The sequence below is a fragment of the Fusarium phalaenopsidis genome (genome assembly GCF_050370095.1).
Source record: "Fusarium phalaenopsidis strain FUZ10S chromosome Unknown contig_32296, whole genome shotgun sequence".
Lineage (NCBI taxonomy): Eukaryota > Fungi > Ascomycota > Sordariomycetes > Hypocreales > Nectriaceae > Fusarium > Fusarium phalaenopsidis.
The window spans coordinates 1,200,672-1,224,277 of record NW_028145408.1 but is presented as its reverse complement, the minus strand read 5'-3'; the positions used below and the strand labels follow the sequence as shown (position 1 = coordinate 1,224,277).

The window sequence follows — 23,606 nt, the reverse complement described above, 5'->3', positions numbered from 1 at the left end:
ACCATCACCATGTCATTACATCGTCTATAATTGATTAGGACCCTGGAGAGGCGCCTACTCGGTCTGCTCCGATTCCATAAACGGCCCCGCGTGTCGCGTCGGGGTGAGGCTCCTGCTGTGGCTCCGCGTCGTCCACTCCTTCATCGGGTGCTCCTTGACTGTCGTCTGCACCTCGCGGCTGTTGTACAAGAGGTACTGGAACCCAAGGAAGAAGTCGCACGACGCCTGGAACATGCCAGAGATCTTGAATGACCACGGGATCGCCGTCTTTGCCGTGAAGAACCAGAACAGCTTCATCGTGTCGCCGCCGATCCACGCCGCCAGAACCGACAGTCGCAGGCCAGCTGACGACTTGGATCGGTAGTTGACCAGAATCTGAGGGATGGGAAGCGTCGCCTCCACACCGAGTCCAATACATCCAATGGCGTTTGCGTAAGCACCGTAGAGTCCGGGAATCTGAGAGAGGAGCAACTCGAGAACGAAGAGGGCACCGGCGAAGTACATGATGGCATGCCAGTACCTATTTATCAATTAGTTCCCCAGTACTCATCCGAGGATCCCGGAGAAGACACCAACCTTCTGGGTGACCGCCACTGCCAAAAGTTATAAGGGCGCTGGAAGCCAAATAGAGTGTCGTCCCCGCCGGCAAAGGGGAGGCCGGCCTCTCCGCCCTTGGTGGGCGGGGGCGGGCGGTAGTCGAGCGCAACCTTGAGCAGGACGACTTGGACAATAATCATGAGCAGCGACTGCAGGAGGAGGCTCGTATCGTATTGGGCATGGGGCCAGTAAAAGATCCTGCAGATTCCGAGAAGCGCGGGTCAGCCACGTGTCGCGCCGAAGGAGAAAGGGAAAGATCCAACCTCAGCAGGGACGCGACGAGCATGATGAGGGGGATATCCAGGGAGAAGCCGGCGCTCGTCTTGTTCCGGTACATGGAGATGATCTGGTCGCTGTAGGACAGGACGGGCGACATGACGATGAAGAAAGGCGCCACCCAGGCCGTCAGCTCCATGAACCAAGCCATGATGTCTTGCTGCATTTCGACGGCGTTTCCTGCAAGGCTAGCAGGCGCAATGGATGTTTATCGATGGGGGGACAGTCAAGGGTCGAAGATGAAAGCGGAGGACGCGGACGGAGATAAAACGACTCAAAACGATAACGACAACCGTCCTCCGGGCCGGAAAGGGCAAGTTTCGTCTGGTTCAATGAAAGAAGTGATGGCCCGAGATGTGCAAGACGAGACACGAAGAGAGAGACACGGTGAAGAAGAAGAAGAGGGAGAGACAAGAATGGAGATGCAAAAAGGTCTAAAGTTGGTGAGGCGTCGAGGCGGGCGCAGGGGGTAAAGGAGAAGAGCCAGAGATTCTGGAAGAAATTAATACGGGCTGTGGGGCCCGAGCGCTGAATGGATGGAAGGCTAAGCATCTCACGCCCTGTAAGCCAAGCTTTCTCTCCGCTGAAACCTTGGGGGTCGAGCCCGCTGAAACTCTCGAGTGTGAGCGCCCCCTTTCAGTGGACGGGCCGGGAGATGATGGGATCGACCCTACGGCACTTGAGCCGCAGCCACTTGCACTCTTCAATCCAATGGGAATCTCGACAAATTCCCACATTCTCATGCCGTCGATCCGTTCGCTTGGGAATCCTGTTCCCATTCCGGGCTTGATGCTCAGACCGGATTGGTTCATTCCAGCTGAAGACACGTAGAATGCCCTTTCTCCTTTTTTCTCAGTTCCATTTTTATCATCAGTTCGTAACACGCAAGTCGTGGCTTTTAGATGCCCTTTGCCACGATAAGCCCTATACTCGAAAAGTACACCTCCAGACCCCTGTTGTTTTGTCATCATCACGTCGGTAAACGGCGGAAATTGCTGCGGAGCTGATACCGTATCTTTTACAGTGGTTCACTCAGAGAAACAGGGATCAACTGGCACATGGAACTGGAACTGGAACTGAGTGAACCCTTTGTCCGAGACAGTTGACGACAACCACACGTGACTCTTTTCCTATCTAGGACCATCAATAGACCATGGTTGTTTGTCAACCACCATGTTAACCAAACACACAAACAATATCTAATTTGTAGTTAAACACTCTCTACACTTTGCAACTTCCAACAGTCTATCTAATCCGTAAACTCCAGTTCACCACTGAACCACACCTTCACTCTACTGCCGGCTCTGCTGCTCCTTGGTGATCTCTTCAAGACACCCCGCGCTAGCAGCAACAAAACCAAGATACGTCAACGAAGGGCTCACAACTCGAGACGTAAATTCCGGGTGAGCCTGAACGCCAACAAAGAAGGGATGGTCCTTGATCTCAACAACCTCCATCCGCTTTCCAGTCTCGTCCTTACCGATGAAGCAAAGTCCCGCCTTCTCAAGCTCATCGATGTAGTCCGGGTTCACCTCATAACGATGCCTATGCCGCTCACTCATCGTCTCAGCATCACCGTACAAGGCACGAAGCTTGCTCCATTTACTGTCGGGAGTAAAGAGCGTCTTCTTCTCGCCGAGCCGCATCGTACCGCCCATGACCTCCTTGGACGATTCGGGCATGAAGATGACGACGCGGTGCTGGGCAACTGCGTCAAACTCCTCCGAAGTGGCATCCTTGTAACCGCACAGATTTCTCGCCGCTTCCACAACCGCTAGCTGCATTCCCAGGCAGATGCCCAAGAATGGGACCTTGTGCTCACGGGCCCATTGTGCCGTCTTGATGAGGCCTTCGCTGGATCGGACTCCGAATCCTCCTGGGACCAAGACTAGGAAGAGTTAGCAATCAGAACAATGCAAGTTTGGTCTTGGGTGAAGAATCTCGCAACAGAATCAGCAAGGGATAGAAAGACGCTTGCTACTCACCACCAGCAGCAGCTGTAAGCTGTGACCAGGCCTTGTGATATTTGGGTGAGTCGCCCTCCAACATAGCATCTTCGAGATGGTCCGCGTCAATCCATACGAGGTTGAGTTTCCGGTTGCATCGCATAGCCGAATGCTCCAAGGCTTTGAGCACAGAAAGGTAGCCTAACACATTCATGGTTAGAAATTATCACCAAGTTCTGCAGTCAATAACGAAAACAGAGGGACCTACTATCAGGAAGCGCAGTGTACTTGCCAACCAAGGCAATATCCACCGGCTCCAGACCTGGCTTGATAGCAACCGTCTTCTTCCACAAAGCCCACAAGTCCGATCCTTGCTTGGCCACGGCCTCGGGGAGAGTCAGCTCATCCAGCATCAACCCCTCAGCAAGACGATCCCGCAGGCCCTGTTCCTCCAGAAGCTGGGGGACTTGATAGATGGACTCGATATCCCGGACCGTGATGACCTGCTCGTTCTCGACCTGGCAGCTTCGGGCAATCTTGTCGACTGTGGCATTATGGAGGGCACGCTCGCAGCGGCATGCAATCTGTACAAGAGATTAACCATGGACTCGGCAAGTTGTGTTGATGCCTACCAAGTCTGGGATCAAGCCAGCGCTTCGCATCGTCTTGATGGCGTGTTGCGTGGGCTTGGTCTTTTCCTCTCCGTGGATACTGGACGCCATCAGTTCTCGCTCTAGACAACACCCAGCGGAGCTCTCACATGGGCACATATGACACATGGATGTTAATAAAGTTGCCCCTTCCCACTTTATGTCGAAATTGGGTCAAGGCCTCGACAAAGGGCATGCTCTCGATGTCACCGACGGTGCCGCCCTGTATCCAAGTTAGGGAGACTGGTTAACCAGTAGCAGAAGCACGAGGAGATACCAATTCAACTAATAGACGAGTCAGTATTGGTACTTGTTTCAAAAGCCATTAGAACATACCAATACAGACGTCGGGCTCTTCACCACTCTCGTCAACCGGGATCTTTGCTACGCGCTCAACCCAGTCCATAATTTCGTTCACGACGTGAGGGACGACCTGAACGGTTCGGCCTAGGTAGTCACCTCTCCGCTCGCGCTCAAGAACAGCCCTTGACAAAGGCTCCATGTCAGTGCGAAGCTTGAACGGTAGGGGGTAGGTTGACCAACTTGTAGATCTTGCCGGTGGTGATGTTGCTCTCTTTTGTCAAATTGAGGCCGAGGTAGCGCTCGTAGTTGCCCAGATCGAGGTCAGACTCTCTTAATTTAGTCAGTATATGAGATCAATGGCTGGTGACGGCGAGTCGCATGGTGTCGGATGCGCCAACATACCCTCCATCTACATTGTGGTTCAGTCAGCTTATAAGTCGGCGGTTTAGATGGCCAGGGACAAGAGTTACCTTTGAGAACAAAACACTCGCCATGTTCGAGTGGTCCTAAGGTTCCAGCGTCTACATCCAAGTGAGTTGACAGTTCCTGTTACATTCTGAGTCATGGGCCATACCTTGGTTCAGGTACGGGTCAATCTAGAGGGTCAGTAACTCCAACTAACTCGGATCAAGATCTCCGTATACCTTGATTGCCTATAAATCATTTCGTCAGCACTTGAGCGTGCACTGTCAGGGATATCGCTCCCATACCGTGACTTTGAGTCCTGCCGTCTTGAGTAGAAGTCCAGCGGAGGAAGCTCAATGGGGTCAGTCAGGAGATAGAACCAAGAGAGCTAGCGTTTTCGTACCGATTATTCCTATAGATACACCATGTCAGTGATATCACGAGACGAGAGGTGAAAAATTCGAGAGAATTCAAAGAACCTGATCTTCCGGCGCAAAGTTCATGATGAGTCGCAATGCGACGGGCTCAGAAGGGGAATAACAAAGATAAAGGACACACCTTTTCCAATGCCACTGATGACACCGCCGCTCACCAGCACGTACTTCATCTTGACGACTCGTTCCAGAGGCTGAATTAACGTGGTAGATGGTGAAATGCTTGCGCCTGCTCTCGGCGTGAACCAGTTGGTGCCCCGCCGATCCGGCGAATGACCAACCCCTGCACAGTATGCGCCCGTCATGCACACGGTACCTTATCGATTCACAACCCAGCTAATTCCCACGTGGTCTGCCTTTAAGCCGAGTCTTTTTTCTTTAGCATTGGACGCATTGATTGACTTCAATTGAGTTGGAGCCAATTACGTTGCTTGCGGTGTGTCTTTCCACAACTCAAACTACAAGTTTGCCTTGGCACAAGCACCTGATCTCATAATGTGCCTGATCTCTAACGTCTGAGAGAAGATATGAGCAATTATTCTTCGACTTGGGATAATGTTAACAGAGTAGACATTGCTAGTTATAGAAGTACAAATATAAGATAACGCTCATGAAGCCAATGATCACTCTGATAACCCTGATAGAACCCTAGCACCGATAGTACACAGTATACAGTAGACCAAACATACCGAATCCATGGTCATTCATCATTCAGAACGTCCCGATACTTACCCATCAAGCCTCCTCTCCAAGCATAAACCGTATACTAGCCTTGGTGATCCTCTTCACAACCTCCAGCTCCTCCTCCCCCCTCGGCGCATAAATCATGAGGAGCCCGGTGTATAGCATCCTCCCGCTCAGCGGATGCCGCTGTCCCCAGCCTCTCTCCAGCACCAGCTTGGCGTCCTTGGGTGCCAAGTTGAGGTGCATAGACCCGTCGCTGGCGTGCATGTGCGTGATCTCTTTCCTCGCCCACCAGGCCACTGGATGCAGGGGACCGTCTGAGGCGATGAAGAGCGCTGGGCCGCGGCCTTCTGCGAAGGATTGGGCGATCTTAAGCTGAGAGGGGGATGATGATACCAGAGATTCCAGGAATTCATGATAGCGCTGTGTAGTTGTTATCTCTTATGTGTTGTCAAAAGTTCTGGGGAATACTCGCCTTCTTCACCTCTTCATCCCCTAGGTCCGTCAACTGACGACTAGGAACCGTCCATCTGCCTACCTCTGGCCTCGGCGAACGGCGCACAGGAACATCATCTCCACTCAAAAACGCCGAGCTAGCATTTGGCCCGGCCTCCTTGATCGCCCTTGCGCCATCATAGCAGCTCGTGTGAAACGGTTCCTTGGTGATGGGTCGCAGGCACAGCTGGATGAGCCACCCAAAGACGTTGTAGGGGACGCCGCCAGGTCCAATCTTGATGTACTCGCGGTAGTCGAGGACCGCAGCTCGTAGCATGGGAACTCCGATAAAAGTTGCTGCCAGGGCCGTAGCAACAACACGTTGATTGCGAGCAACGCGCTGGAATAGAGATTGGAAGTGAGACGTCATGGTGATACTATCCATATTGAGGAATCTGCAGTACTATAATATCGATAACAGTTTGCTTGGCGCTGAGTATTAAATATCTAGCTGTGATCCGGAATCTGCACCGTCGTCGTTGCCAAAGTCCGGGCGGTTGGTGACGTTGGTTCAGGAGCGCTCGGATTCGGATATGACGCTTGAGCGGATTTGCCTGGTCCGAAAACCGAAATCCGCTCCGATAATCATGCTCCGTGGGCCCCACCGAGATCCGGACCTCCCGGCGACACGCGGATGCGACGATCCCGATATATCACGGCTGCATGTCGCAGTGGTATCCATATATGGGCATTTCTGCTTACATGGCACGGATTGTGGTTCAGTAATCGAACAGTGGCAAGTATACGAGTACTTCTATTATTAAATGGAATACTTGAAGCGCTGCTAGTTGACTGTTACGGAAGGACCAACACTTTTACTCAACGTCAACAGCCTATAGTTCAGTCTTCATACAGTCACTTTAACTTGGCTTTTATAGTCTCATCTCTTCGGTATACAGCATAGTTGTATCTGCCCAAAATATGCTATAACGGAGCTTGGACGAGATGGGCACTTGTGCAAGTACACATAGAAACACACCAAGTTGGAGCACTGCCTCCCCTCCATCGCCGTATTGCGCATACAACGCTTTATGTGTCGTCTAGTGCTGTAATTAAGATGTTGATCATGTCTCCTCTACTCCTACGCGCTACTTCCACCTAAGATGTAACCTCTAAGGAATTGCGCAACTTCACGTCGTAATTAGGTCACACTGGCATATGTTCAAGCAATACAGCAATGGCAGTTCCAGTCATCTTTCTATTTATATAGTTCAATTCTACCTGAGGGTATATAACTAGGTAGCTAGGAGAACCATCACAAGCCCCTATGCTTAGTCTATATGAGCGGTAATAAACACGGCCAGATAGGCGGCAACTCTTGGCGGCGCCAGCTTTTTGAGATCATAAGAAGCAGTAATATAGGTTATCTTAGCATAGTCTCGCGCTCCGTAGCCATTCACTTTCTTTGTTGTCTACGATAATATCCCAAGTCTCAACTTCAGGATTACACCGTGGGTTTCAAGAAACCCCAATCAGGTTGCCCAGTACAAGCATTACTACCGCTATTATAACCACATATGAAGACGGCTAGTTCCTTTTAATCACTCTTGACTCCATTCATAGCTACACTCGGGTGTGCTTCCTTCGTCATAGCGGATAGGCTCCGACCTATCTTGAACCACCACGTGCAAGTTGTCCTCGCCGAAGTTATGTTTTGTATATCTTAGGGCATCACTCTCGTTTTAGTTGTATTACATTATTATGTGATTAAGGCGTGGTAATTTACCATACCAATCTACTTGCAGCTGAGTCGCAGAGTGTACCAGGACGAAGAGCCCTTGAGCAGTGGATGAGGATCAGGATGCGAACAGGTGTCAATGCCAAGCGTTGATGTGCCCGAAATGTTTAAATGGAGGCGGCAATATTGTGTAGCAAGCGATATGCGTTTGTCGTTTTAAGTCTCCCCCTTGCTCTACGTCTAGGGAGAATTGAGAGGTTGACAGACGGGTTAGTGAAAGTTGCCCAGCGCAGACTGTCACCTATCTCTTCTGCTACACATATATCCTCATCAACAATTCCAGGTGAGTCTGTTCAAATACGCATCGCAACGGTGGCATGGACTGTTTTCTTGGGGGTGCAAGTTTCGAACTCGTGATGCAAGTCGACATCCTCCTCCAGGTTTCGGTCAGGGCAACATTATGCGTCCAACTGCCAGGTATGCTATGATCACGCGGAGTTTTATTCATTCTCTGGTTTCTAGTCTTAAACTGCGCGTTCTGCTTTAGGGTTTGGCGATCAACCATGTGAACGAGGTGGTTTCCCCTGAGTTGCTGACACTACCAGGCATATGTCACATCAGGCCAGGACGACATATAAGCAGTATTAAGCTGCGAGTGACTTATGGGCACTACTAGTTCTTCTATGGTGATAATACTGAATTCTCTAATCTCGAGTTGCATTGTAAACTCCAGTATCCGTGCTTCGTAAAAGTCGAGTATCCCTTCCTGCCGTTGCATCATTTTTTTCGTCAAGGCCCAGCCAATGTCCAGCTCTATTTAAACACTGCAATATAAAAGAGTTCTGGGTAGTGTAAGTCTCCATAATTCACGGTTTGTGCTTTACTCTATAATAGATATCTGTTGTGTGCATGATCTGACGACTCTCAGATATGCTATCCTTGACGATTAGCAACACCTCCTGGCCATATCGAACAATGCTCGCCCGATCTGTATATCCGGAGCATGGTTGTTTTAAATCCAGACATGCCAAGTAAAATGAACATAGTCCAAGCATGAAAGATTGAAACCAGACGGGGAAACAAATCCTTGCATTAAAGTCAAGCAACTCCCGGGCTGCAGGCTTAACCTATACTCACCTGTAGTATAGCTATGCTGCTGTCAATTCGCTTCCTCCAATATCAGGGTCCAATATTGGCACCCAAAGGTAAACAGCCACCGGGGCAGGGCTGCTCGCTCGGCACATGGGGAAAATCTCGAGACGGGTTTGTCTAGGGTATCTCGACCGGCTTTCAGAGTTGAACTCCGGCACCTCAACCTCGGACTTCGCTGCCGTCACATCGCAATGTATCATTCGGGTCATCAGTTTCGCGCGGCGCCGCATCCCATTCATTCCTCATTCCTTTGCCCCCGGCAGCCGCGACTATGAGCCGAGCCTAGGATGGATCGCACCCCCATAGCAATAAGGTGAGACTTTCGGCATGAGTTCGCCAAAGGGCTTGGTGTCGGGAATCCCAGTGGAGCTGCCCTCGTACGCCGTCGAACCAACGCAAACGATGACGACTTGTCTGTGTGCGGGAGGTCACAGTCGAGGTATCCGTAAGGTACGGGACGGGCTGTCAGCGGGTCGAGATTGCTCGACTGCCGAATAAATTTACCCAAGAGGCAAGGATCCGTCAAATCTCGACCACCTCAGCCACCGTGGGCTAATGAGCACCCCCTGTTCAGATCTTTAACTGCGGGATGGCCAATTAAGTGCCTCGGAGGAGCCACAAAGTCCACCGAGCAGGGCAAATTACCTGACTCGACTCTTGTGTCTCCCAAGGCTGGCGTTAGGCTGGCTGTCAATCGGCGGAAAAGATTTACCGGGTGGGAGATAAGGAGTGGGCATGACCCCAACCAAGCGTGGGCGTACCGCAACCAGTTAACGTCAGCATCGGATGCCAAGAATCGTAGGGGATTCTGTCTCAGCGTGAGGCAAAGTGAAGAGACCAGACCCGACCCATCGTCACAGTCAGAGCGGCCAAAGACCCGACGGGTACTCGTCCCGTCAGGGGACAACCTCTCCCACTCGCACTCCATACCATCCATGTCATGATGGATTGATTGATTAGTGATCGAGTTACCCTGAAGCATGGGTATCAACAACACGCGGCTTCTGACTCCTCCCTGCTTGCTGACCAGTTGTATTGTCATTGTGGTATCCGTACTGTGACCGGCTTGGTAGCATCAACCCACGTTACTTTTCCTGACCCATAAACATCAAGTTGACAGTACAAGTCATGGCTTGTCCAAGACTACCTAACCAGGGGAGAAGGTGAGAAGAAAAAGAAAAAAAAGTTTGCGGCGACGCCACCGATCTCCCCCTGCAGCAGGCATTAGAGAATTGCCACCGTCGAGAATCTCGGCCGTTTCCCAAAAGATGTGTCATGCAACCGTTTTACTTCTGCAACGAATGCCCGTAGACTCGGCCGTTTAGTTGGGTCCGACACATTCTTTTGCACTGTACTGTGCAGAGATTGCCCACAGGACAGGACAGGACAGGGCAGCCGCGCGCATTGCAGGGTTCAGGCGGAACACGACCCGTACGGCCCGAACGGGAGCCTCGGCGACGTCAAGACTCTTGGTAGAACCGTTGCGTGTGCTGATCTCAATGCACTCCCCACCGATATTGGAAAGAAATCAACCACAACACCCAACTTCCAACCCAGGAAGAGGTCCATTGTGGTCGTTGACCAAGTTTCTCCCTGCTCAACCCCCTGAGCTGAAATCCTGTTGTGCCGAGCAGCAGAGACGGACTCGATGGTGGGTCGGATAAGCAGCACTCGACGGCGTGATTCTCGGCCGCGTCAGTGTGATATTGCATCTCACCTGCGCCAGCTGGCCAGGTCCAGAGGCTGAAGAGGCAGAAAGTTGGGTTGTGCATACGATAGTGACCTGCCAAACCGACTTAGCAGGCACTCTAGTCGACATTTCGCCGAGCAGCACCTCCAACATCGCTACAATGCATGTTCCAGGCCCTCCCCGTGCTACGTTGTAGTAGGATGTAGTAGTGGTAGGCTTCCTCGACCAAAAAGCAAGCAATTCGATCGAGGCGAGATGCTCACCTCCTGGAAGGATCCCTGGGGGGTCGTCTCTCGACGCCGTGGCGGCATCTCTGCATGTGGATGCCGGTACTTGTCGCTTGTTGCTTTTGTATCGGGATCCAGATCGGGTGGTTGAGCCGGCGCCAGGTCTGAGGCTGTCACAAATGATCTAGAAAGGAGTACAAAACTGACTGGCCCTTTCACATGTTCGCATGCGCGCGGGGCATGGCATGGGGCGTTGTCGGTTCTTCAGGTCAGTCCTGTCAATCCTCCAGGCTCACTCAGGCCTTGCCTTGCCCACATAGGGCACCGTTGCGACTGGGATCTTGTAACTCCAAGCACATGATCCAGGGCTGCGGCTGGGGATATGACAGGATCAGAAGTGGCACAGCCGTCGATCAACGGATGTATCTCCATCGACAACGGATCCAAGTACGGATACAAGCTGTCCGTTGCAGTAATGTATCCGAGCCCGACACAGTTAGTTGTTGGTCGAGATGGCAGCGGAACTTTCGCATCCGGCAGGTCGTTGGTTGGTAACATGATTACCCATGCCGTCCGTCTGTCATCCCCTCACTAGAGGAACAGCTGTGCGGGTATGCACGGCCAAACCTGTCAGACAGTCAAGACCAGATGCTCGGGCATCATCGTGGGCAAACCTCGAGGCTTGAATCAAGAAGGTCCCCATCTCTCTGTTTCGGGGATGCTATTTCGAGGAATGTTGCATTAGACAAGTACCGTGTCGTAGTCGACCCCAAGCTGGCCCAGTACGAGGGGCTGCCCCAAAGCGGCATGGTGTGGCCTGTCGCGAACTTCGCGTCGACGAGCGAATGCCGCATTCGCTGGCTGAGACGCCACGCCTTGTAAGCTCCGATACCCCTGTCGCCCACCCGGCAATAGGTACACACAATCATCGGTCTCACGGACCCCCAAGCTCGCTCTGGGCCCGCTTGGAAGGGAAGACAACTGGAGACACCTGGTACCAACAAGCGTCGGTATGTTCGGTGGTGCAACCTGACCATTCCCTGTCTTTTCCCCTCACGATTAGACCATTAGGCTCATGGCGTCGAAAGATGAGGCGGAGAGCCGGCTCGACAGTTTACCCTTCAATCAGCGACCGAGCTGCTGATGTCAATTCATGACCCCAACTCCGTCCCTGTACCCACCATACCCCTGGAGGCGGGCGGGTGTTGATGGGTCGAGAGCTGTCATGATGAGCCCTGTTCTAGGGCAATCACCTGTATTGGGATAACAGTTCGGTAGACAAGATGATTTGTTTCCGGCCGAGACTCGATACGCCTCGATACGCTCTCAGGATCCCCCCTTTTGTCTCTCGTTTCGACTCGCCAAGCCCGTGCCGCACTCTAAACGTGGATTGCACCCACGTCCTACGCAGGGCAGGGCAAGGCAGGGCAGGGTGATTTTCCATCATCACCGAACTGGGCCGACGCTTTGACAAGGCTCATTGAGCCTCCTGGGCAATCCTTCGAGAAGGGTTCTCGGCACGTGGGCGCACTGTCCAATATCGGGTTTTCGGAGTTGAACTCAGCATGCCCACGCCCGCTTGAGGAAACCAAAGTGGAGAGCCTTGTTGGTCAAAGAGTCGAACCGAGTTGCCCATGTATCCTGTTATCGCCCTGATCCCGACATCTCGAGACCCTGAGATCCTCCCACCGTGGGAGGGTGGCATGACGGGACTTGTTGGAATGCTGTGTCAAGACGGTTGTTGGTCTGCCCTGGCTGCGGGCACTGCGGCATTGTGTCTTCCGCTGGCATGCCGCACACGGCAGACGGGATTCTTCTGCAGGGACCAGGCTGACCAGCCGGGCATGAAGAAGAAAGCGGTTGGGAGGGTTGTATCGCCAAGGAACCCTGGTAAGCCCCGGACTCTTCAGGGAAGCCCTGAAGATACAACGCAACACCGAGAGGTACCGCCAGTGGGGGTGGGCTGCAAAACCATGATGGAATCCCTCTTTCCCCCAAGCAGCGCTGCCTTGCTTTACCCCTTGCTTGCTTACATGAACTCGCCCACGGGACTTGCCAACCAAGATTGCCGGAAGATACTCCTTTGCGACGTATGTCCTTCCGACCCTCCAGCCTTGGTGGAGTGATATAAAAGGCTCCGAAACTTTGGACTGGCTTCCCTGTGTCTTGCCCGAATAGGAAATCCGTCTAGAAGGCTTGCGGCTATTGGCGAGTCATCAGAAGGTTAAGCCCTAGCGCGCTCCCGCTAATTGCAATGAAACCCGCCCGGCGACCAATCGACCAATCTAGAAAGACACTGGCCTGCGCGCTTGAGGGGGACGGCGGCTGGCACATGGGGATCCGCACTCGGTACTACGATAGACCGTTGTGCCGGCTGTTGTGCGACGTCGCGGAGACGGTTGCCCACATGCTCGGTAATTTCATGATGCCACGATAGTGATCATCTTGTCACCGACCCAGGAGCTATCTCGAATCACTTTCTGAAACGGGCCCGAGACTGCGTCATCGCTCCTTATCGCTTTGTAGAGCGGCATGGCCTCGTCATGATGCCCTTGCTGAGTGATCTCTGACGGAGGGTTGAGTCCGGGTTAAAATGCTCTAGCGCCTGGTCCAAAGATCGACGTTTGCCGCCCGCGGCAGGTCCGTCTATTTCCAGGTCCGCACTACCCAGCAATTGCCGGCTTAGTTTAGGGATCTAGTCCAGACATAGTATTTTCTAGCGAGTGCCCGCAACAAGTCTCGAGCTTGGATCGCAGTGCGAGGGCTGCGCGAGCGCATTGTCGATTCGACATGAACAATATTCTCACTCAATCTGTGTGTTGATGCGTGCCTTGGCCATAGTACTGCCACCGTGTTGTAATTACGGACAGCGAATTCGGCATTCTTCTGCTTCGGAATGGGACCTTAATTGTCGACCTAAACGTGGATACGACCGATTCCAACGCTCTGATTCGAACAAAGAAGCGAGGCCGAAATCCTTCGTGTCTGATTGATCATGATGTCAGCGCTCAGCCACAGCACAAGCCCACCTTCTCAAGTCGGCTTTTCCTTGCGACTGCCTGGTGCCACATTTCCACACGATCCCGACAAACTAGTGGCCTTCGAGACAAGTGAGAGTGCTAAACTGCGCTTGGATGTCCTGATGCCATGGGGTGAGGTGTACAGGAGTGTCAACACCCAGCCAGCTGGCTAGACGGAACGCAATACCGAACCTGTATCCATAATGTTGTCGAGAGTGTCGATCCGCTCACTAAAACCGCTTTCATACGAGAGTTTGATTGCCATGGAGGACCGTCATTCACATTTGCAGCGAGCAGACCAACGGTTGTCAAGGAGATGCTGCTAAGCGGTATGACGAAAGGGATGTTGTGAAGAGGTGACGGCGCAATTGATGAGTCTGTCGTCAGGAAATAAGATCTCCGATTGATGATAAGTGACCAGTAGAGGATGTCGATATAACAATATGCATCTCCGTCAAGTCTCATATCAAACCATCGAGCCGCGTTCTTCAATGTGAATTGCATTAATTCTTCCTTTCCAGGCTCGTCTGAGCTGACTCTCTGGCGACGTTAGCGGATGGTTGTCGAGGTGTGATTGGCATGGCTTCGCAGACACCGAGTCAAGGCAGGTTCTCGCTCCCGTCGGGACCGAGGGAGCTCAACGGTGTGGGGAGAGTGTGGTCACTGCGTGGCAGGCTTCTGCAACCACGCCAGGGTGCATGTCTGAAGAAGCGTCCGCGCTCTTTGGACCCTGGTATCCACGTTACAACTTGGTCCGAACATCCCGGCATTAGCTTGGCATCCCTCTTAGCGGCAGTTACCCGAGCTGGTACCATGGGCGATGCTCGGTGTAAGTCAAATGGTGGTGTCGTGTTCTCAACCATGAGTGGAATTCCCATAAGAGCGCGATGACCAAAGGGTGATGTTGCAGCTGAACGACTTGAGCGTCTGTGCAGCCTGACCCAAGGTGAGCATGGCGCACGAGACAGACGAATACATGCGGCACTTGGATTAAAAGGGGGCGGTAGCAATTAAACCCCTCATAGGCCCATAAACTGCAGGGCCAGCACCATCATCGGCATCTCAGGAGAGCCAAGACTCCATGTCCCATGGTTGTGGCGGTGGTGGTGAGGAGTCTGTTTCCAACCAACCTTTCCCGATTGACGGCCGGGTGGTTTTTGAACCGAGGAAACATTCCTTGTGGGCTGATCTGGTCCGACTGTTGATCTTTACCACAGAATGCCATGCTGCCGGGAGCTGAAACCACTTGTTCAGCCTGGGCGTCAACGTTACAGCATCTTGGACGGGCGCGCGATGCGAGAAGACAGGAGGAGAGCGAATTAACATCTGGGGAACTCGGCCGAGCGACAAGTGCCCAGGCTGTTAGTGCCCCAAAACCAGGATCGGAGATGAAGCTGGATTTGGAAGTCGACAAAGAAGCACCATGCCAGATCCGCACCGCGGCGACGTGACTGTGGATCCGGGGTAGAAGCCTTAAAGAAAGCAGAAGAGATGTGACCATTTGAAGGGAAGGGTGATCTGACAATGCGTATCAGCCACTGGTATTCGCTAGTGACTGAGATGGTTCGACATGTCTTTGGCACGGGCAGATTACCGAGGTCATCAAGAGAAAGGTTGCCGTTCACCGTGCCCTGTGCTTTAATCAGCCACCTGTCAGCGGTCTCGACGCCAACGGGCGCCAGGAAGTCGTCCTGTCGTGCATGGCAGAGTTGCTTGTGGTGTGGAGGCTGACGGTGACCCGGGACATCAGCTCATCATGTCCGTGTTCCAAATCTAAAATTCGATCTTAGCATATCCCTGTCCATGCAGTGACTGGTCACCTCGCGAAACCAGCATCCGAGCTGGGAATGTGTCCACAGAGGTTGAGATGGACCAACCATGAGCGTGGCAATTACACAGCCATTGCTTGTCGAATGTGGAGGCGAGGCGCCACGAGGCGCGATTTTGCTTGTCGCACAAGCTTGTTGCTGCCCGCATGTCGATGTCCGAGAACAAAGTCATGTCGTCAAAGGGACGAAGTGATGATTCAGATGACATGCATCGTCTGAGGTATTGTTTGAATATTGGCGACTTTCTTCAGCAGGCCTGGGGCAGGCTCGCTTGGCCCCTCACATGGCAAAATGGTTCTCGGTGAAGTGTCCACGATCTCAAGGGTAGACGCCTGCAAAAGTCTTGGCCTCTTTCAGCACGAGGTCGCCAATGCCTCGCGTAATGTAATGCCGACGGATTGCTGCTGTCGTCCTTTGTGATGGAGATCTGATGCGAGGCACTTCTGTCAACCTTGAATATCCGGCAGTTTGTGGCACGTGCTGTCGATTAAACAGTTTGGCAGGTGCCACGGCTGACGGTTGATCCGACTACCTGCCAGGTTGGTACCTATTTTTGCGACCTGCAATAACCCAGGTGAGCCAGTGAGTTGCCATTTCCAGGCAAGGTAGGCGTGATTGGTCCAATCCAGAGCGCGCCTGTACCTGGTGAGGCAGGTACGCAAGCACGGAGTGCGGAAGCAAAATCCGCTGTCAGGGTACGACAGGAAGGTGCAGGAAGGACGACGCCGGACCTTCCTCAGCTAATTACTTGTCCTGGCCTCATCCTCCATCGTCTAGCATCCATCATAGCAACGGCTCCGCAGTGACTGTATGTTGGTGGCGCGCACTTACCCAAGACAACAACTTCTCCATCGAAAGCTGTCAACCGCGCACTTCTTTCGAACGATGCTGACGTAGCAGTGCGTGCGGACGAAGAAAAGCAGGGGGCCGAAATGATTTCCATGCGTCTATTATCGCAAGGGGGGCTCCGACGGGGAGGATTCCGTCCGGTTGGTAGCTGACCTTTCATTCCTCGAGGGCGTCGTCCAGCAGCTTACACAGGCAGTGACGACCAAAATATCATGATGAGCGGCCAACGAGGGAGGCCACGGCACTTGACGCCTCCTACAAAGTTTCTCAAGGTTAAAGAATAAAGAAACGCTCTCACCTGGTTGCTGGTCTCTGACACTTGACACCATGATGGGCGCCTCCCGAGCCTCGTCTCCGCTTCTGGAATGACGACCAGACGACGAGGCACCGGTCGACATTAGCGGCTAAAGATCGTACGACTGCCGTGACGGAGAGTGACGATGAGGGCGCGCCATTCCTCTTTGAGAGACATGTGCCGCACCCAGCCAAGACGTCATAAGCGTGGGTCCGGGGACTAACGATCAAGGGTCACGGCCGGCACTGCGTGAAAAGCAATTCTCCCCACGGCGCTCGATGGAACCACAGCACCTCTCTGCAAGATGGTCGAAAGTCTATCGTCCCGCCTCGAGGATCGACATGCGCTTTGGCAGCCGCCAGCGACAACCGCCGTCGAGGGTGTGCACGCATAACATAACATGGATGCCTGCAACAGTTGAGCCTGTTCATCTTCAGCCGCTCCTCAGTGCATAATTTACGAGGGCAGGAGACGGCAATGACATGTTGGTCAAGGCGGCCTCTCGAGCCAAAGCACTTGAGAGATCCTTGCATCATCAAATCACCGCCCTGGTTACCCCAAATCCAGTTCACCGTTTTCCAACATGGTAGTCTTATGCAGCCCGCCAAATTTGGGATGCTCAAAAGCCGTGAGGGGTTCCTGTTGTCGCAGGGCCTTGCCTCTCGACCGGTGCATACCATCGGATATTGGTTGAAGGGGCCAGATGGCATCGCCTTAATGATCACAATACTGCGCAGCGGATTGTTATTATCATGGCAGAATAGCCTTTGAGCGGACAATACCCGCCGTCTACACTGACGCCTTGACTAGTTTCATGACCGGGCATTTCAAGCGCGCATCGCCCCACGAGTGCCGTTGACGAAGTAGATCACCCCTCCAGCTCAGGCTATATCGAACACGAGCCAGATATAACCTCAGGGATGTAAACATGCGGAGCCTCGTCTTCAGGTCGGAAACGGTGTCGAAAACAAAGTCCGTTGCACTTAATATGTACCTGCCCACGACCCCCGCTCTTGAGACGATACGATACGGAGCGCATCAATGATACGGGTAAAAAGAGCGTCCCACCTGAACTGAGGGCAAATCTCCATCAACTGCCAACAGCAGCTGGAGCACTGGGCCTTGAGGCGCTGCATCATCCCGCAGCCCACATGAATATGGCACCACTGCTCGGTAATCCCGCACTTGGGCGCTCTTATCTGTCTATCCCTTGAGCGTCATCACCAGTTCAGAGTTCACGACAACGAGAGCATCTGTGCTTGAGCCAGGGGACATTGGGGTCCGATGCTTCGTGCCAGGCTTCTAGCGTCTTACCCCAATCTGCAGGTGAAAGGGCAAGCCAGCCAGTCAGGCCAGACGGAGCTGCCTCAACCAGCCGCGATTGGTTCGAGAACGAGATCGCCCGTCTTGAGTTGACGAGCAAAGCCTCAGAGGGCCAGTGCGTCTTCGTCTGTTCGCTGATCAGGCCCGCTCTGAGCTGATGATGGTCCCGCAGTGACTTTGAGCGAATCCAGGGGACTGGGAGACCTACCGACCCCGTCTCCTCTAGCGCAGCCCTGGCCCCTGACGGCAGGGATCTCTTGGGATAAGGCCTGTTGGCCCTGCGACACCTCTGCCGTCCGCCATGGGCCCGCCCGTCATGGTCCGTCCCAGTGCCTCTCCGGGCATGTTAGGCTGCCTCCTACCGACACCATTCATATCGTGGTGTTGGTGCTGAGTGCTGGATGCTTGGTTTAGCTCGGTCTTCGAGTCTTTCCGCCGGCGCTCGCCCGTGGCTACCTACTCTCCTGCCAGATGTGATCAGTCCATGCGCCAAGACCAACCTATATAGGCTACTGTTCTGTATAGCACAGGTTTCATCAAGATGCTCTCGCGCGTTGGACTCATTCATGACTCTCTTGTCGCGGAGACATTCAGACCCCGCGCTGACTTCCGCACTCGCTTGATGGCACTCTGCCCAGGCATCCTGATCCACCATTGCCTGCCGGCACATGCATGGCGCGCGTGGTTTCATCAAGCATAGCATTGGCAAGGCAGTTGGCTTACTATACAGAAGGCATGTGGTGTCGTTCTGGTGCCCATCCCTCAGTTCTTCTACCGGCAGCGCCACAGGCTCCCAGCCATTGGGACTCGTCCCTTTGTGGAGTGTGACCCAGGACTGAGACGCCTGTGTCGTCGCCATCACGTTGCCAAGAGCAATTGTCTTTGACCATGGTTCGCGCCGCGCCAGCCCCAAGAGGCCAATACCATCTTGACCTGCTTCGCACTCACGTCATCGGCTCTCGGTCTGTGATGGTGCTGGGTTGTCTGTCGATGAATGTTTCGAGCGTTTACCTGCGGTTAATGGCGGAGCGCACGTTCTCACAAAAGGCCTTTGTTTTGGAGTCGAGTCTCGGTTCTTTTCCAGATGGGCTCGGAATATTCGAGCCCTGCTAGTCGGATTTTACTCGTTAGTTCCAGTACCGGCGGCCCAGGGAGGAAGGTGTTGAGGCCCTGGACGGCAGCCCGTTGTCCCTCGCACGGATACCGTCCAGTCGTTCCGTGGCATTGCTCGCCTGGACTGGATATGCTGGCTTCGGCTTCCCGTCCCCTAATCTGGATCAGGGATCTGGCTGACGCAAGGCGCCACCCCTGGGTAGGCTACCTGACTCTTGTCACTTCAGGAGGAGCCTCTGCGCTGGGTCCTCTTGGCCCTCCACACGCCCGTCCTTGGGCATGCTCGCGCGGCTTCTGGTGCTCATCCGCCCACCACCCGCCGGCCGCTTGCCGTAACGCCGGCGCCTGGGTCGCCGTGGGGAGGAGCCATGAGCCGTCAAGACATCTCAGCCACACACGCCCCTATGCAGAACACACGCCCACCCGGCCCCGTCCCCCGGCCCCCGGCAATCCATCCCTCATCCCTGCGTGCTTCCAGAGCCTGCAGACAGGATCACCATCAACCAGCAGTGTTGGACCGTCTTGGAAAGAGAGAGCCGTTGGGTTGGCACCCACGCCATCTTGTACCCGCAATGCCGTTGGTGCCGATGTCCAGCGACTTGGGATCGCTCGACGCCTGCACTAGTATCCGCAAGTCATCCAGCCCGGGCCCATCCTGTTCCATGCAAATAAGGCCACAGATGTTCACCGCACCACACGTGTGGGTGACGGCACCACTCCAGAGAGGCGCCCGGGACTCGCATTTCGCGTGGCGGGCCACTGGCACTGGCACAGCACGGCTCCGTTGGCCGCTCGTTTGGTCCGTCGTCTCGCAAATCTAATGAGCCAAGGCCACGCTGGGCGAGTGAGTCCACGCCTCTCCCACGCTGAGGCGCTCGGTGTTAACGAGCGGCTGTTGACCATCGCCGTGCTGTCCTGGGCTACCGAGTATATCACTTGTTGGCCGTCCTGCTCTCTTCATACTCCCCCTTCTCTCACTTCCCCCCTTCTGCGCGCTTGTGTCTTGGATCCCGATTCGGTTTGTAAGTCACTCGACTACCGTGGTCCTTCCTCATTCATCACCCTAGTCTTGAACTGTCACGCCCAACCTTCCCGACAGTTTGGGTCGTGTTAAGATTGGCACCTCATCCGTCCATCCCCTCCCCTTCTTCTTGGACCAGCTTGTTCCTGGTTTTCGACTATCCGTATTAGGGCACCGCCGCGCCTCTGTTGTGGCCTGTCTTGGCATCCTTGCCCCCAAGAGAGCCGCGCCGCTGGTGCGATAGTTGTATCCGAGGGCATAGATATCTGCTCCCCTCCCCCACCAGGCGTTGTTGGCTTGTGTTGACCTCAGCTCTTCTCGTCCACGACCATTATTTTCCAACTTCAGTTATGCCCCCTTGCTGCAACTCGAGCCACATCGAGTAGCTCTCTCAATGGGTGTCCTACCTGCTCTAGATTCTCGTCCTCACTTGGTTCTCCCCAACACCCCGCCAGACTTGGTGAGTCCAGACGCCTCGTCTTACTCGTCCAACTCGTCATCATCTGCGGACCGACCCTGGATCTCGCCTGCGCCTACATCCCCTTCTATGAATAGCTATGAGAAGCCTTTGACAAACAATATGCCTGCGGATCAGAAGATGGATGGAGAGCAGAACCGGCCAGAGTCCGCCTCTCAAACAGCTCCCCGACAACAACAACTTCCTTCATTAAGTAGCCTCTTCGGTCCGCCGACAGCTCCTAACCGGCCGATGCACTCGCCTCTCTCGGACCGCACCAGCTCTTTCCCTGCCACTTCTCCCCTGGATCGTCCTCGAGTTCCCTCAGGCGACAGGCAACATCCGACATCCTACTTCCCGCCGACTCTCTCTCCTCCCATATCACAACCTCGCAGCACTTACGACAGCAAATTCGATGCCGACCGCCAGCCACTTCATGCGCTTTCGCGATCATACTCCGGCTCAGGATCGCCTAGGTTTCGCGATGGCGAGCACCCTCGCCCAGATTCGCGCGCTGAGGGGCTTGGAAAGTGGTCGATGCAGCACGAGACCAGCCGGCATGAGTATTCATTAGGATCTCGGGATGGTTCCTTTCGATCACCCCAGGACCAGTTCCGTCTCCACTTTCCAGGACCCAAGGACCGTGTTGTGCCGAGCTATAACGACCAAAGATCTCCCCAAGGGGCACCGAACCCCCCGCCAACACCGAGCACCACGGCGACCGAGGGTGTTCCCTCTAAGGATGGGCTGGGTCCCAAGATCTGGACTGGCACTCACTTCTTGCCTCGATTTGTGCGGGCCGCGGAGGTGCCTGGCGAGGGAATGTGTTACTTCTATGACGATGGCAGTCACTGCAAGACGGTGATCGATGGCGAAGCAGTCAACGCCCACTGGGGTGTGACCAAGGCTGGTAAGCCTCGGAAGCGACTGGCGATTGCTTGTGTGACATGCCGCGAGAAGAAGATCAAGTGTGACCCGGATTACCCCCGCTGTGTTCAGTGCGAGAAGTTTGGTCGGGTGTGCAAGTTTAAGAATGCGTAAGTAACATTGGGTGGGAACCGCCTCTGCAGGTCCCGACTTGCTAACGATTTCTCAGACCTCGGGGAGGCCACAATACATCTCCTTCAACCCCCCCTGCCGAGCTAGACGACCTTCGCAAGCTGGGCGGACCGTCCAGACAGAACGAGAGCGAGGAAAGCTCCCCTGTGTCACCACGAACCACCATGCGACCCCCGTCACCAGATGTTGGCTCCCACAAGCGTCTTCGGGTGGGATACGACAGCTATGTTACAACCGGCGAACCAGCTCCCTCGATGGCGCCTGTCGAGCCTCCGAGGCCTCAGTTTCCCATTCATCGACTTCCCGTCGAGCTGCCTAGGATCTCCGAAGAGGTTCTCAACCGAGCTTGGTGCACCGACCCTTCTCTCTCGGACCCCCAGTCTATCCGTACTGTGATATCCCACTTTTTCGTTCACCTCGACAGCACCATGATCGTTCGATTCATCCCTGAGAACGTTTTCAAGACATGGGTTGTGAACCCGGGGCACCGCAAGTCTCCCGAGGACTTGATGCTCCTCTACAGCATTCTTGCAGTCGGAGTGGCTCTGTCTAATGGCCCGAAGCCTATCGCCTATGAGTACGCCTCGGTGGCTCACTATGCTCAAAAGTTGACCACGGTCAGCTGCCTCCAGCTTGTGCAGACTAGGATTCTACTCGCACTTTACTACCTCTCCATCTCGCGCGTTTCCGAGGCGAGCGAGATGATCTCGGCGGCTGTTGCGACAGCAGCCTGCCTCCAGCTCAACGTCGAGCTCGAAGAGTCAAGGGAGGCTGGACTCTTGACTTTCCCCTTTGGGATGAGCAAGGCGGGCTACTGCGAAGCCAGGAGAAGGACTTTTTGGTCTCTGTTCATGCTTGAACGACTTGATGGACACTTCCCTGACCGTCTGGCAATGATCAATGCCGAAGACATTTACACCCGCCTGCCTGCTGACTCGCACAGCTTTGAGCGAGAAGTGGAAGGCTTCTCGCCAATGTTTAACCCCTACGTCTCGAACCTCGCCAGTACCCATGAGCGGGAATTTGGAATCTCGGCGCATCTTGTTGAGATGGTGCACACGTGGTCGAATGATGTGTGCCGAATCTATAGGATGGCACGACGAACTACGTTGATGGAATCGGATTTGGAGTCTTCGCAGAGGATTCTGAAGAGGATTCATGACTGGCGTGCTGCGCTTCCTTCTCGTCTGCTGTTTACGGCTTCAAACCTTGAGTCAGCAGCACTGGCGGGAGAGCTTGGCCAGTTCTTGACCATGCACCTCCTATACAACCACGCCATGATCAAGCTCAGCCGCCATACGGTAGCTGCAGCACGTTCGTCGCCACAGACGGCCTCCCTTCACGTGCAGACTTGCTACGAGCACGCGACACAGGTATTGGACATGGTCAAGGCTGTTGTGCGACTCCACCGTGGGGGACAGCAAGTCCTCAGCGCACCGGCTCCGGTCATGGCCATGGTGGTGACAGAGGCAGTTGACGTGCTGACCTCTAGTGGTCGCCTATCTCACCTGGGCGACATTATTGAGAACGTCCACATGGTTCAGGAGGTTGTTCAAGCCATGTGCTCGACTTGGGACGACGTCAGGGGTGCACAGGAGGCGATCGAAGGACGACTTGGAATGCTGCACCGTATTCGAGACCGAGGCAGCCAACCTGCGAGCCCCATCGAAGGCTATCGCATCGTATACAGCGCTGAGGGACGCGAAGACGACAAGAGCCTGCGCTGGCAAATCAACAACCCGATGGAAAAGCTATATCCCAAGGATATGGATACCATCTATTCGTCACTTATATAAGAGGACGGAACGCATTGTACATGCCGATCCACTGATGTCGTTTGTTTCAACACTTGACGGGTATATCCATTTATGTTTTATCATCTCTGCATTATGCGGCATTGTACGCACGGAGTTTTGGCATGGGAAAGGGAGCATATTGGTGTTTATGGCGTGGTTGATACTGGGCGGGCGATTTTCGCAAGCAGCCCCTGATGTTTTTTGGTACTCTTTTCCCAAGCAGAATACGTCGTGTCTGTTGTTTTTTCTCTTCTCATTGTATCATATTCTCTCACCTCGCACATATGCAGAGGGATTTGGCGTCTTC

The 23,606-nt window shown here is 54.0% G+C and overlaps 4 protein-coding genes across 4 annotated transcripts; 1 reads left to right on the top strand and 3 right to left on the bottom strand.

The window, feature by feature from the left end:
* Nucleotides 1-54: 54 nt before the first annotated feature.
* LRP88_05971 (PQ-loop repeat-containing protein) lies at nucleotides 55-1,039 on the bottom strand (the record flags this gene model as incomplete). The annotated part of the gene is made up of 3 exons (XM_083242513.1): nucleotides 55-520; nucleotides 577-795; nucleotides 861-1,039. 3 exons carry the CDS (start codon nucleotides 1,037-1,039, stop codon nucleotides 55-57), a joined length of 864 nt encoding a protein of 287 aa, XP_083101449.1.
* A 1,126-nt stretch (nucleotides 1,040-2,165) lies between these two features.
* Nucleotides 2,166-4,784, bottom strand: LRP88_05970 (uncharacterized protein; the record flags this gene model as incomplete). Its single annotated transcript, XM_083242512.1, has 15 exons — nucleotides 2,166-2,761; nucleotides 2,859-3,020; nucleotides 3,088-3,403; nucleotides 3,452-3,530; nucleotides 3,580-3,692; nucleotides 3,747-3,754; nucleotides 3,806-3,954; nucleotides 4,013-4,102; nucleotides 4,175-4,181; nucleotides 4,243-4,293; nucleotides 4,347-4,368; nucleotides 4,417-4,425; nucleotides 4,483-4,529; nucleotides 4,581-4,589; nucleotides 4,736-4,784. The coding sequence occupies 15 exons, from the start codon at nucleotides 4,782-4,784 to the stop codon at nucleotides 2,166-2,168; spliced, it is 1,707 nt and encodes a 568-aa protein (XP_083101448.1).
* Nucleotides 4,785-5,346: 562 nt separating this feature from the next.
* On the bottom strand, nucleotides 5,347-6,175 carry LRP88_05969 (uncharacterized protein; the record flags this gene model as incomplete). The annotated part of the gene is made up of 2 exons (XM_083242511.1): nucleotides 5,347-5,718; nucleotides 5,771-6,175. The coding sequence occupies 2 exons, from the start codon at nucleotides 6,173-6,175 to the stop codon at nucleotides 5,347-5,349; spliced, it is 777 nt and encodes a 258-aa protein (XP_083101447.1).
* Nucleotides 6,176-20,381: 14,206 nt separating this feature from the next.
* Nucleotides 20,382-23,299, top strand: LRP88_05968 (uncharacterized protein; the record flags this gene model as incomplete). The annotated part of the gene is made up of 2 exons (XM_083242510.1): nucleotides 20,382-21,481; nucleotides 21,541-23,299. The coding sequence occupies 2 exons, from the start codon at nucleotides 20,382-20,384 to the stop codon at nucleotides 23,297-23,299; spliced, it is 2,859 nt and encodes a 952-aa protein (XP_083101446.1).
* Nucleotides 23,300-23,606: the final 307 nt, after the last annotated feature.